Below are 13,058 nucleotides of genomic sequence, written 5' to 3'. Positions count from 1 at the left end.
GCGCGCCCCCCGGGTAAGAAAAAGAGAAGAGAAAAAAGAGAAGAAAAAAGAGGGGAAAAAAGAGGGGAAAAAAGAGGAGGAGGAGAGGAAGGAAGGGAAAAGAAAAAGAAGAAAGAGAGAAAAAGGAGAAAAAGAGGGAGTAAAAGCAAAACACGAAGACACCGGGAAGAGAAAGAAGAACGGTGACATCATTACAGCGCTGAAGGGTAGCCAGTGACGGATCAATGATTTCGTTAAAGTGTGACTCACCCTACCCCTTACACCGACAACTTCATTTTTTGACGTTTCCATTTTCCTCTCTCACTAATGATCTCTATATATACTATATATGGTCTATCATAACGCGTGTGTAGAATTGTGCTATGAAACCAACTGTGGCTGGTCTCGAACTCGACCGTGTCGTCGGGGAACATGACGCATTTTGGGATGGGGGCGACCGCCTGCCCCCCCCCCCATTCAGCATTTTTTTTTTTAAATGATATCGCTAAGTAATTTCAAAATAGAAAGTGCTTAGAGGCAACTTACAAGGCCTGGGAAGTGTCATTTCCAGCGATCTGGGAGACATTTTCGGCCAAAATTTGCTTGTACGCTTCGCGCCAACCTATGGTGGCGCTATGCTTAGATAATTTGCCTACAGGCTTCGCCCCTCCCAAATTCCTCGCTACGCGCCTGTTCGAATTTGTAACGCAAACAGCAGATATCACATCATATCAGTGAACATGAAAATGGCGTTCCAGGATGAAAAGCCTCAAAACTGTCCGACTTGCCTGAAAAAATAACCAAAAATTTTCGCGCGCTAAGCGCGCGTTCAACGTGTTCGTGACAATATCATATAAGCAAGCATCGGTTATTACATCGCATGCCATCATGTACCGTACGGTCCGTTAAAATTGCGCAGTATACCGCCAGATGCTAATGTAAACAACGACATGTCTCATGTAGATGTATAAAAAGCATGGAGGTCCAATTATGTCAAAACTCTCTTTTACATTAGTAATAGCGAATTAGGGCCTGCACCCCCGCCGCGCAGTGGCGGAGCGTCCATATGGTCAGAGGGCGGATGCCCCCTGACGGACCCAAATGGACTGCTGGCGCCTTTTTCAGTTCTTTACCACTTTTTACTTATTCTAGATTATTGACTTTTTTATTGCGCTCTCATCTACTTATTGACATTTGTCACATTTTGTTGGTGTACTGTAATTTTCTGACAAAATGGCGATGACACCTATTTATTCTTCGTTATCTGCAAATTAGCAAGGCCCGGAAAGGGTCATTTCCGGCGATCTAGGGAGTATCTTTACTCAAAAATTTTCTGTACGCTACGCGCCAACCAGTGGTGGCGCTCCGCTTAGATAGTGTCGAAAGCGCCCCTTCAGACCATTCTCGCCACTCCTGACCAATACCCCTAGCTCCGCCACGCCTCCTACGCCTATGTGTGTAGTGTTCGGTTTCGGAAATATCTGCTATTTTTTCATTTCCTTCAACCAAGTTTCATAATAGCCGTTATAAGAGGTTTTAATATTTGTACACCAATAAATTAACTGTGTCTGAATTTTCGAAAATTTCTGACCAACATTCTACATCACACTTCCCGCAACTCGTGCAATTTTGACCGGTCTGTTAGGGGTTGAAGGAAGTTTTTTCTGTATTGGTTGTCCATAGATGAAATTTTGTACAACATTATGGGTATGTTTTGAAGTGAGTTTTTTCACGAGAAATGTGAATTTTCAAATTCTGAACAAATATGGGGCTTAAAACCTTGAAAAGTGGGGCTGACGGGTATTGTGGGCCGCGACGTAGAATCACCTACAAAAGCAAAGACCCACAGGAGATGCGATCAGGTCGAACATGATGTGTGCCGGGTTGACAATCTTCAAAAAGGTTATGGATGGAAAAAAAAAACTATTAGGAAATACTTGGTTCTCAAGCAAAAAGTGTACATCTGGTTGGTCATTTCAAGCCCGAGAAGTGCCGTTTCCGGTGATCTGGGGGGTTTCAAAACAAGAAATTTTCTTGTACGCTGCGTGCCAACCGATGGTGGCGCTCCGCTTAGATAGTAATTCGCGCCCCCCGGGTTTGAAAATCCTGGATACGCGCCTGATATGTGTGTGTGTATGTATGTTTGAAGTGCGCTAACGTATACCGGTGACGTCATCCCCCCACCCCACCCCCATCCCCGAATAGGCACACAAATGCATGCATCCAAATACTATTAATTTCTTCTTCCATAAACAAGCAGGTTATAACGCTTGTTAGGGAATATTATGAATAATTATTGCTATAAAACGTTCGTTCCTTTGCGTGCAATAAATGCCATCCAGTTAAAATGTATATAGCTCCCTCTAATCCTATGGAGTTCTTAGCAACTCTGCCATTTACGAAAGCCATTAATACATGTACCTATATATACAAGTAGCTGTATTTAAGTTCGTCAAGTGTCAATTCGATATCCCGAGTCTGTTTGAGGTCATTGTTTATATTTAGTAGCCACGATGAATCGTTAATTACAATGGTACGGACCATGCCCTTAGTGAAATTTGGATTACTGATCTGTTTATTCTTTGTGATAATTGGATTTATCGCTAGCAACGTTGTGATTATGCAAATTGGTAAAGAAGACAATATACAACACGTCAACAGAGCTGTTGATTCGGCTGTTACTGTAAAGTTATTTTCATCGCCTGAAACTGAAAATGCCATCAATCCCACGGTACCGGGAGCTCCATGCGTGGAGATAGGAGTTATCGCAGAACAAGGAAATTGGACTATAGAAGAAACATGTCCTAGAATTAACTGCACAGTGAAGACGAAACAGACATTAGAATATTCAGAGATTTCCGAGACTGATGCGGTGTATTTTCAGAAGCTATCGAGTTCAATATCTGAATGGAAACAATACATGAGGTAAGTAGTTTTCCCATAGCCCTTTTTTTTAAATTCCATTATAGTCAAATATATGCTTGGTCTTTGTAGAGGATGACTAAGACAAGTTCAATGCCAAATTAAACCTCATGTGGGGAAGCCGGGTTGGTCACAGGAGGGGGTCACCGGGATTAAGTCAGTAAATATAAGTAAGTACAACTTTATTTCTCCAGAAAGGAAATCGTATGTAATCGCAAGTACAGCAGTTGATATAGGAAAGATGACAAAATATTAATATAGAAATATGTGTGTATACAAATAATACGGTCGCGTGTAAGATTGTCGCAAGACAGCGAAGTGAGATATCATTAAAAAGCTTCATTGCCCGGGGGGGGGGGGGATAAAAGAATCTCGATGCCTGTTTTTTTTAGGCACTGGAGTCTCAGCCTGCCAATGTCTCCGTTTATTTGCTTGTCATGAAGTAGATCATGGAAGAGGGTGGCTAGAATCATCCCATATGGAGTCTAGCTTGGACTGTAGGAGGCACTGGTAGCCTCGAGTCGACTGACGGCTTGAGACACCCCAACCACTATTTCCGCTTTCTTTACAATATTGTCAATACGATTCTTCTCAGTTTTATTGACATTGCCACTCCAACAGATCAATCCATAACACCAAACCCTATATTTAGCGTATACCGTTATAGATAATATCTAAACTATCAGGACGAACATTAAAATTTGACATTTTCGTAGACAGAGGTAGTCAATATAGATAGTTTAACTTTTTAACCAAAACATGCAACATGATCCCGCCATTTCAATTTGTCGTTCAATATTACCCCAAGATATTTATAATACTGAACAACGATGGACTGCAGTCGCCTCGATAGTGACAGGTGACGTGGTTGGAGAGATGATGTTACGACGGAAGTCAATTGGCATTTCTTTATAATCTTAGGAACATTCAGTTCAAGAAAAATTAAATCACAATCATTTACAAAAGATTGTAGATGGCTAAGATGTGCATTGTCATCATTATACCATTAATCAAACCAACCATGGCGGTGCCATTAGCAAATTTGATGAATGAGCACCGTTCTTCTGAAGATCTGGCATCGTACGTATATATATAATGTCAAAAGAAACGGTGCTATAACCGTCCCCTGAGGGGCACCCGTATTTGAACAAATTATATCAGAACGACAAGTTGCAATTGGTCTAAGTTTTCCAAATTGAGTTTTGTTTGAAAGGTAAAATTCATGATCCAATGAAGTTATAGGCTAGTTGGAATCTTCCTAGTGACAAGTTTGTCGACCAAAATATGAGGTTGTATGTTATTGAAAGCATATGGAAAAAAAAATCGAAAAACATGACATGAGCGTAATGCCCTCGGCAAGAATGCTCTAAATGAAAATATAACCTTTCCCAGGGTTACGAGCCTGACGGCGTCACACTGACACATTGAACTACGACTCGATTGGTATATAAACACTAAACATGGTACAACGAATGGTACATGAAATGTTCTAAAAACATACATTCGCAGACGTTCATCGGCACAGCAAGGACGCTAAATCGCTAAAGCAAGGACGCTAAATCGTTTAAAGATATTGTATTATTGTTGGGTACGAGTGTAATACAAGACTGCTTCCATAAATTAGTTCGAGTTATTCAACAGATAACTCCCACGTGGTTAAAGGTTGCTACATGTAATAGTGCCGGTCACAGAATATGCTATAGCATATGCTATAAACTTCCTTTTATCAGATCCGTAATCATGCAGTTATTTTGTGATTAATCGATAATTAAAAACAAAGTAGTTACAGGTGGTTCTTGTCAGGGAACTACACTGAAAAAATAAACTAGTCAATATTGCCACGGACTAACGTTAAATTAGTTTGTAACGTTAGTCAATGCACACGAACTAGCAAAAATCTTCGTTTCATCGCTGCTTCTTAGTCAGTTTACACTGACTAAGGAAAATATAATCGCAGCTTAGTCGGTGGCGACGGACTAAGGTATTTTAACCCATGGACTAAGAACGATACGGACACCCGATTTACGCCATAATCGTAGCTTAGTCGGTCGGTCGACGAACTAATGTATTTTAACCCAATTCGATTCACTTCAATTTGGAAACCGAGAGGCAACGGCAGCTTGCTGGACTTGGCATAGTTTCATACGATCACTCTAAGCAACTTTCAACCGTAAATCACCCAAGGTCTTTAGAAGAATGGAGGTATTAACTGCCATCATCGGCCTACCTGTTATTCCTTTAACTTGAAGGTAAAATTAAAGTTAATTGTTAGGCCACTGGCACTAGTACTCATGTATTATGGTTAGTGTAACGCTACCGTTGTCACGCTGGCTTTTCGCAATACACAAGTGCAATGACAGTGAGTAGCCTATAGGCTTCTACTGGGTACTGCAGTGCATTCTCAACACTAAAGTGTGCATTCTAAACACCATGTGTTATGTGTGTATTGGGCTAGACTGAACAGTGGCACATAATCTTCTAATTTATTCCCAAACAAATACTGGAACTATAAGTCTCAATAGTTTATTTGAAGTCTACACTCATTTGGTAAAGATTTCCTGTAATATCCCATGTGAATCTAAATGGGTAGGCTTTGTGATATTGAATAAGCAAGGCTAGACCTTCAAACGTACAGTCACAGTAGGCTGAACAAATTATGTTGGCTAGTCAACGGTATTATATGTTGCGAGCAGTCAGGATGCACGCTTCAGTTCTATTTAACCTTTTCATTTATCATTTTTTAGTATTTAATTTCCGGTCACGCTCATGAAACAATTGCGACATTCCTTCACGGTCGACTTGTTTACTGTAAGAAGTATTAACCGTTTTTTCTCAGGAAAGCTTGATAGTCTGAAGTTATTATAACATGTGCTTTTAGTATACTGCCAAAAGAGTAAGTTGTTGTATTTGTATTGATATTTTATGTAGAAGTAACGGAAAATTTAGTATGTTTAGTTTGGTCTATAATTGCACGTTTTTTTTCTGTCCAATGTAGTGCAGGGTTCACTTGCGCGAATTCAAATTATTCTGTTTATGTATATGTATATGCATCGATTCGTAGATTATGATGTTTTTTGACATTAATTTGTAATTCAAGCATATCTGTTTAGTAGCAAAGTTTAAAGGTTAAGATTAATTAGTTTTCTCTTTTTGATCCTAGATAGAATGAAACTCATTGACGTAAATAATAGATCAGATGATACAGTTTAACGCAGTTGCTAAAACTCTGGGTATTCTCTAGTCTTCGCCGGTCCATTATATACTTTAGTACTACTAGTAAGACTAAATCAAAACGACCGAAAGACAAACTTAGTGTAACAAAGTATTGATTCTCCTCTAGCCTAGGTCTAAACAGGCTTGTTATGTGAGCAAGCAAAATAACAACTAAAAACGATTAGGCCTATAAATAAGTTGGCTCAGTGCATTTCTGTTTCTAAAATTTTATATTTTTAAAGATCATAAAAACAAACAAAGATTTAGCCCATGTTTTATTGTCTCTGTATTCTGGGCATTTGATTCTGGTTGCAATGGTGATGACACTCTCGTTCAAATTTTCAGCTTTATACAGTCTGCTTCAAACTTTGGGATTGTTTTTTGAGACTATAGTGGAAGCAAATCTCACATAACTTTGTGGTGACAACTTTATTTATTTATTTTTTCAAATGATGAATACTTTGCTGTTTCTTTTTTCCAGCAGGAATTGAAAAGCCAAATATCTAAGTCAAGGGTGAGGTTTCCTGTGATGTACGACACCAGTGTGGAGGCAACAACAGAAGAGGAGAACTGTGTTATATATGGCTTAAAGACATGTTTTAAGATGATATATTGGTACCCTTCGCAGAACAAAAGAGTTTATCCAAGAGTCCAAAAAGTAAAGGAACAAGTACCATAGAGAAAAAAGATGGAAGAGTGAGTTTAACTATTGTACCCAACTGTTTAATGATATTAAAGATACTTTTCATAACCTGTTTTAAAAAAAAAACAGTCTAGTATATCATTTACGTGCAAGCTTCATAAGTTTGGTCAAATTTTCACTGATCTGTAGAGCGGGAGTCCAGAGGGTTTGGTTAGCTGGGAAGGTAACCAATTGCCTGGTACATCACAATGTTCACAATGCATTCCTGTATATGAAACCTGACGACTGGCAAACCGACTGTGGTGGATGTGGCTGGGAGAGCAATTTTAAAGTCACCTAACAGCTAACCTAGATCAGTTTTCATGGTAACCACATCAAAGTAAGAACAATGTGTCAGGTATGGCCCCAAGATCAACAAATGGCCATCGCCAGTAATTATTGGTGGTGGGGTACCCCTGCCAGTGATCAACAATTGACCACTCACGGCTGACCTAGGTCAGCTCATGAGGTAACCACTTGAAACCTACTGGAAAATGTTGGTTAGGACTTCAGATACAAGGGATGGGCATTGCCAGTAATTTTTATTGGTGGGGTACCCCTGCCAGTAGACCCCCAATATGCCCATGCCCTCATTGACCTAGGTGAGCTCATGATTTGACCAGTTGAAACCTACAGGAAAATGATAGGTATCACTTCATATGTAAGGATGGGCATTTCCAGTATTTTATATTGGTGGGCCACCACTGCCAGAGTCCGCCCATCCCTTACATATAGAATCCTGTCAATCATTTTCCAGTAGTTTTCAACTGGTTAAATCATGAGCTGACCTAGATCAATGAGGGGGGGGGGGCATTTTGGGGGTCTACTGGCAGGGGTACCCCACTAATATAAAATACTGGAAATGCCCATCCCTTACATATGAAGTGATACCATTTTCCAGTAGTTTTCAACTGGTCAAATCATGAGCTCATCTAGGTCAATGGGGGATGGGCATTTTGGGGGTCTACTGGCAGGGGTACCCCACCAATAAAAATTACTGGCAATGCCCATCAGTTGTATCTGAAGTCCTAACCAACATTTTCCAGTAGGTTTCAAGTGGTTTCCTCATGAGCTGACCTAGGTCAGCCTTGAGGGGTCAATTATAGATCACTGGCAGGGGTACCCCACCACCAATAATTACTGGCAATGGCCATTTGTTGCTCTTGGGGCCATACCTGACACATTGTACTTACTTTGATGTGTTACCATGAAAACTGATCTAGGTTAGCTATCAGGTGACTTTAAAATTGCTCTCCCAGCCACACCCACCACAGTCGGTTTGCAAGTCGTCTGGTTTCATATACAGGAATGCACTGTGAACATTGTGATGTACAAGGCAATTGGTTACCTTCCCAGCTAACCAAACCCTCTGGGCTCCCGGTCTATTGGGATCATTATTAACATGATTAACATAATTATTAAGCTTTGAAAAATAACTTGGTGTTATGCTGTGCAAAGCTAATAATTATTTGGTAAAGCTGCTATTCCTGGCTTATAATTTGAGGGACCTAGATTTAAATGTATACTTCCCAATATGTTATAAAATTTTAATGTAAATGTATGTTTATGATAATGTGAGTTATCATGTGCTATATCTGTATCTGTGCTTACATGTATATCATATTTTCTGTTCACAGGTCAATTACGGTGCAGATTTTGGCTTCCTGAAGACAAGTGGGAGGCCATTTGTAGTTAGGAGAAACACTCTTTGTTCGTGAAGACTTAACTGGTGTCGATTTGGGGTACCACTTTAAAACGAAAGTCATGAGGAACCCTTGCCCAAGATTCAACTTTGCATTATTGTGCAGTGCTATACTTTTGCGATTCATGTTTGATCCATTAACTTGTCTTAACTTTGTTGGAATAAAATCATATTTTCAGATTTTTGTTTACAGTGATTTCTTCCCTATCTGTCGAAAGTCAGCCTTTGTAGACATCAGAAGTTTTATCAGAAATAAATACTGCCAACGTACACATTATTTGTGTTTCTTCTGCTCTCTTTTCTTTCAGTGATGCTAGTCAGTGAAACTAGTCGGGTTTAATTCTTTCAGTGATTCTAGTCAGTGCAACTAGTCAGTCGATACCGACTAAGAAAGGTTAGTCGGGAGAGGCACCATCCTGACTAATGTAAAACCTGCTATAAACTAGTCGGTGGCTCATATAAATTAGTCGGTAAAGACCGACTAATGTCACCAACTAATGTAACTGACTAATATACATTTACCGACTAAGAAATTGTTGATCGACTAAGTTGACGGACTAAGATGACCCACTAAGAAATCCAACTGACTAAGGAATAAATTAGTCGGTATAGCAACTGACTAAGGCTATGTTAGTCGGGAGAGGCACCAGATGGACTAACGTTATGTTAGTCGGTGAACCAATTTAAGTTTTCAGTGTACGTCTGTATAGCTGATTATTTTGATGGGTGTGTTAATTGACCATATCGACTTAGCAAAACATGATATACGGCGATAGACTTTAGTATCAGTTATTCTTATAGTGTAACATGTAATGTCCAGCGCCGAAGGTCCTTCATTATGAGGGGGGGGGGGGGGGTGGACTGCCATTGGTTGAGAGTGCAGGTGCACTGAACCACTTATTATGGTTCAAAATCATCATTTCCAGAACATTCATTGTTCATTCGTATATAGTCTTCAAGCCTTCCTTGGTAACGTATAAAGTGATTAAATAAGGTACCGACATTTGACAATTTATGATAAATTAAAAAAATGGAGTTAGGCAGGATGGGAGCTGTACACATTGTGTTGTGCGTGGTAAAGGTGTAAAGTAGTCAGAAAAGGCGGGAAACAGAAGAGATCATAAATATATATATATCTATATATGTAAATTACAAAGAGCTACACATTGCATCGATTTCTAATATTTATCCTTTTGTAACCTATGATACCAATTAACGATTTCCTTTGTTTTTCCTTTTTTGTTTTCTTCATTATCAGGCAAAGAAAAAGTGGTCATATTTGGATATTTGTCACTTACGAGAGCCCCAGGAACACCCCGCACCTCGCTCTCCCGAGATTGTACAAAGATGCATTTAATTGGGACGTTACCTATCGCACGGATTCAACGTTCGTATCACCCTATGGGCGTTACCTAAGATATGGCACAGAGACCCATGACACTATCGAAGCGGATGGGAATATTTTACCTGAATTGAAAAAGAACGGGACCCTCGAGGCTACAGTAATGTGGATGTCTTCGAACTGTTTCGCTACGTCTTGGCCTAGGACAAAATTCGTTCGGCTTCTTTCGGAATATATAAAGATTGATACGTATGGTCGTTGCGGAAGAAATAACTGTCCAAGAGGACCTGAGTGTGAGAATATTATCAAGAAATATAAATTTTATTTATCTTTTGAGAACAGTGAATGCGCTGACTATATAACCGAGAAGTTTTGGGATCCCCTTTCACATAACGTCATTCCTGTGGTGTATGGACCTCCGCGGGAAGACTACGAAAAAGTCGCTCCGCCGAATTCCTTTATACACGTTCAGGATTTCCGTAACTTTTCAGATTTAGCGAATTATTTAAAGAGAGTAGACCAAAATGTCACATTGTTTAATCAATATTTTCAGTGGAAAAAGACGGGCTATTTAGAGGCGAATGCCATGGCACGAAACTTTGATCCCAAGCTGGTGTTCTGCAGGGTCGCAGAGAAAATATTGAACTGGAAGAAAACTGGTAAAGGACGTGTGGGAACTTTGGACTTGAGAAAATCGTGGGGTACAAGTTGTGAAGATAAGAATATATTGGGGAACATGTTGGGGAAATATTAATGGGAAAGAGGATTAATCTGCATAGGTTAGGAAAAGAAAGCAGAAATGATATTCAACTCTTAAGTTATGAATTAAATATTTAAAATCTTGTACCTTGTAATTCAGTGCAAATTTTATTTGTATATGCTACAATTTAGTTAATTTAAATCGAACAATAGAATTATATGAATGTACATTACATCTGGCTGATGAAATATTCCAATATATCAACACCTAACCCCCCCCCCCCCGGCATACTACTTTTCCCTCACCTATTATGTGTCACCATCATGTTTGGTGCATATCCATCAATTCTTGCTGCCCCTAGTCCAAACTGAATTCATGACAATACGGGCATATCCGGCCTATTCCTAACACACAATGAGGTTTGATCGATGGCAAATGACCCTTTTACTAGAAAAACGGTTCGTGATTTATACGTATAGTACCAATGGCGCTCCAAATCCATACTACCTCCACACAAGTAGCCAGTTCCCCCCCCCCCCGGCCCCCTACCGGCCCTGAAATTGTGACCACAATTAAACGCCCCCTGGAAATGTAGGCTGCTAATATGCAAAATTTTGCAGTATATATTGCGACGTTTGAAACAATGTTGAAGTATTTGCGATATTTCTTTTAACTGTACACTAGCTGGGAGTCCCCCCCCCTCCCCCTCCCCCCTCCGACGCATAATGGTTTCGCCCTTATAAATTGTAACCATATACTGTTGAGAGTTACAGACTAGGAAGATTAGAGCGTGTATACTAATTGTATAACTGTTAGTATCTTTTTCCTTACAAATGTGTATATTTTGGTTATTGTTTATTTATATTTTTCCTTATTTAATATAATTTAGTTTTTCCATTAAATTTTCCTGTTTTTTGCCGGACCAAGTCTATTGCCTTTTTTTCTGTACAGGGTGTGAGTGGGAGGAATCTTCACTTGGCCCTCCCATCGGAATATAAATCTGCCAAATTGAACGACTCTTTGCAACGTAGCCTTTAGTATACTGTAGTATACGACATCTGTGTTCGTCTGTGTGTTTGGCTGCAATAGTTCGCTGATTAGGGTGCTGTTTAAGTTTTATTAATAGCTCTGTTAAGTACGTTATAGAACCTTAACTAGAATTGCATGCTATAATTTTAAGGTGTTGGAACAGACATACAGTGTCAAACATACGAAGAATATATATAGGCCAACAAGAATGCAGCAAACGATTACAATATAGATAATATCTGGCGAAAGACAATAGGTACATAACAAGTTCCCTTTATTGTCAATTATGCTCGCGCAGCGGCTGCCAATACATGTTAACAATGGTTTCATTCATTTCCATGTGCCTTCCCTTTTTTGTATAGTTTCAACCGACCCTGATGAGTCTATTGGACAACAATAATAAAACCTTTCACCGTAATTGCAAATTGGAAATGGGAAGAGTTTGGTTACACAAGTACAATATTTCACCAATGTATGGAATTGAAGCTAATTAAGGCTTGAACGCAATGGCGTGAATACAATGGCGTGGATTGTCAATTGGCAACGTTATATATATACATATGCATATGCATAGTGACATTACGGTAGCTTGTGTATTGTTATAATCTTGATGACGTCATCGTGAATAATGATACTGTCTTACACTCCCCATGAACATAAGAGTAATGTAATTATAAATGAAGGAAACAATGCTTTCTCTGTTGCTCCCTTTCGGTAATAAATTCTCATATTTGGATAATATTATAACCTAACAGATCCTACAGAATCTATGGACTTCGCAAAACGGACCCCACTATGGGCTTTGTATGATATCCCGCGCAAACTGAATACCTTCTAAAGAGATGAATTTCTGCAATTTTTAAAATCGCTTCCAGAGAAGAGGAAATGTCTGTAAACTCTGTAGCTGAACTGGCCATGCAGGATCCCCGCCCGGGCTTGGAAGTTGGAGTACATGACAGAATATTGTTATTCCTGTATCTGACATCGAGTTTTTGAAATGTCATCAAATGCTAAAGCTTCTCACCAGGGCTTTGAAATGAATTCCACCGAAATTGAATTATTCTGTCCCTGACATGTATATTTATGACGTTAACTCGGCTACGAGAAAACAAGAAATATCTAAATACGTTGTAGCTTCCGGGGGCTTTGACCCCTGAACCCCACTTGAGCTCGGAGTCACATTCCATGGAATATTAATTTCTGACATGTCTTTTTTTAACACCAAAGGCGTAACAGTGTAAACCAAGAAGAAGAAGATGGGGGGAGGGGGGGGGGGAGCTGCAGTATTCTCAGGTTCAGATTTCTCACAGCGATTGCCAAGCACGAAGTACATGTCAGGAAAAAGAATTACACTGGTGTACGTTCCAGAGGGATGAAGCCCTCGGAAATTGAAGATCTTCCAGTTATTGCTGCAGTTCTAGTGTAATGACGGATATTCAAGCATACATATACATGCCAGAAAGTATAACTGTGATTTTATATTTCAGGC

General features: G+C 39.6%; 1 protein-coding gene and 1 long non-coding RNA gene across 2 annotated transcripts; both read left to right on the top strand.

Moving 5' to 3' along the window:
- Window positions 1-18: 18 nt before the first annotated feature.
- On the top strand, window positions 19-10,767 carry LOC139975402 (alpha-(1,3)-fucosyltransferase 7-like). The gene is made up of 2 exons (XM_071983381.1): window positions 19-2,904; window positions 9,757-10,767. Exons 1-2 carry the CDS (start codon window positions 2,510-2,512, stop codon window positions 10,592-10,594), a joined length of 1,233 nt encoding a protein of 410 aa, XP_071839482.1. The 5' UTR covers window positions 19-2,509; the 3' UTR covers window positions 10,595-10,767.
- On the top strand, window positions 5,161-8,776 carry LOC139975416 (uncharacterized). The gene is made up of 2 exons (XR_011795736.1): window positions 5,161-6,810; window positions 8,434-8,776. It is a non-coding gene; the product is annotated as an uncharacterized lncRNA (long non-coding RNA).
- Window positions 10,768-13,058: the final 2,291 nt, after the last annotated feature.

The sequence above is a fragment of the Apostichopus japonicus genome, chromosome 2 (assembly GCF_037975245.1).
Source record: "Apostichopus japonicus isolate 1M-3 chromosome 2, ASM3797524v1, whole genome shotgun sequence".
Lineage (NCBI taxonomy): Eukaryota > Metazoa > Echinodermata > Holothuroidea > Aspidochirotida > Stichopodidae > Apostichopus > Apostichopus japonicus.
Note: the sequence above shows the minus strand (reverse complement) of the source record. Positions and strands in the feature narration are given on the sequence as shown.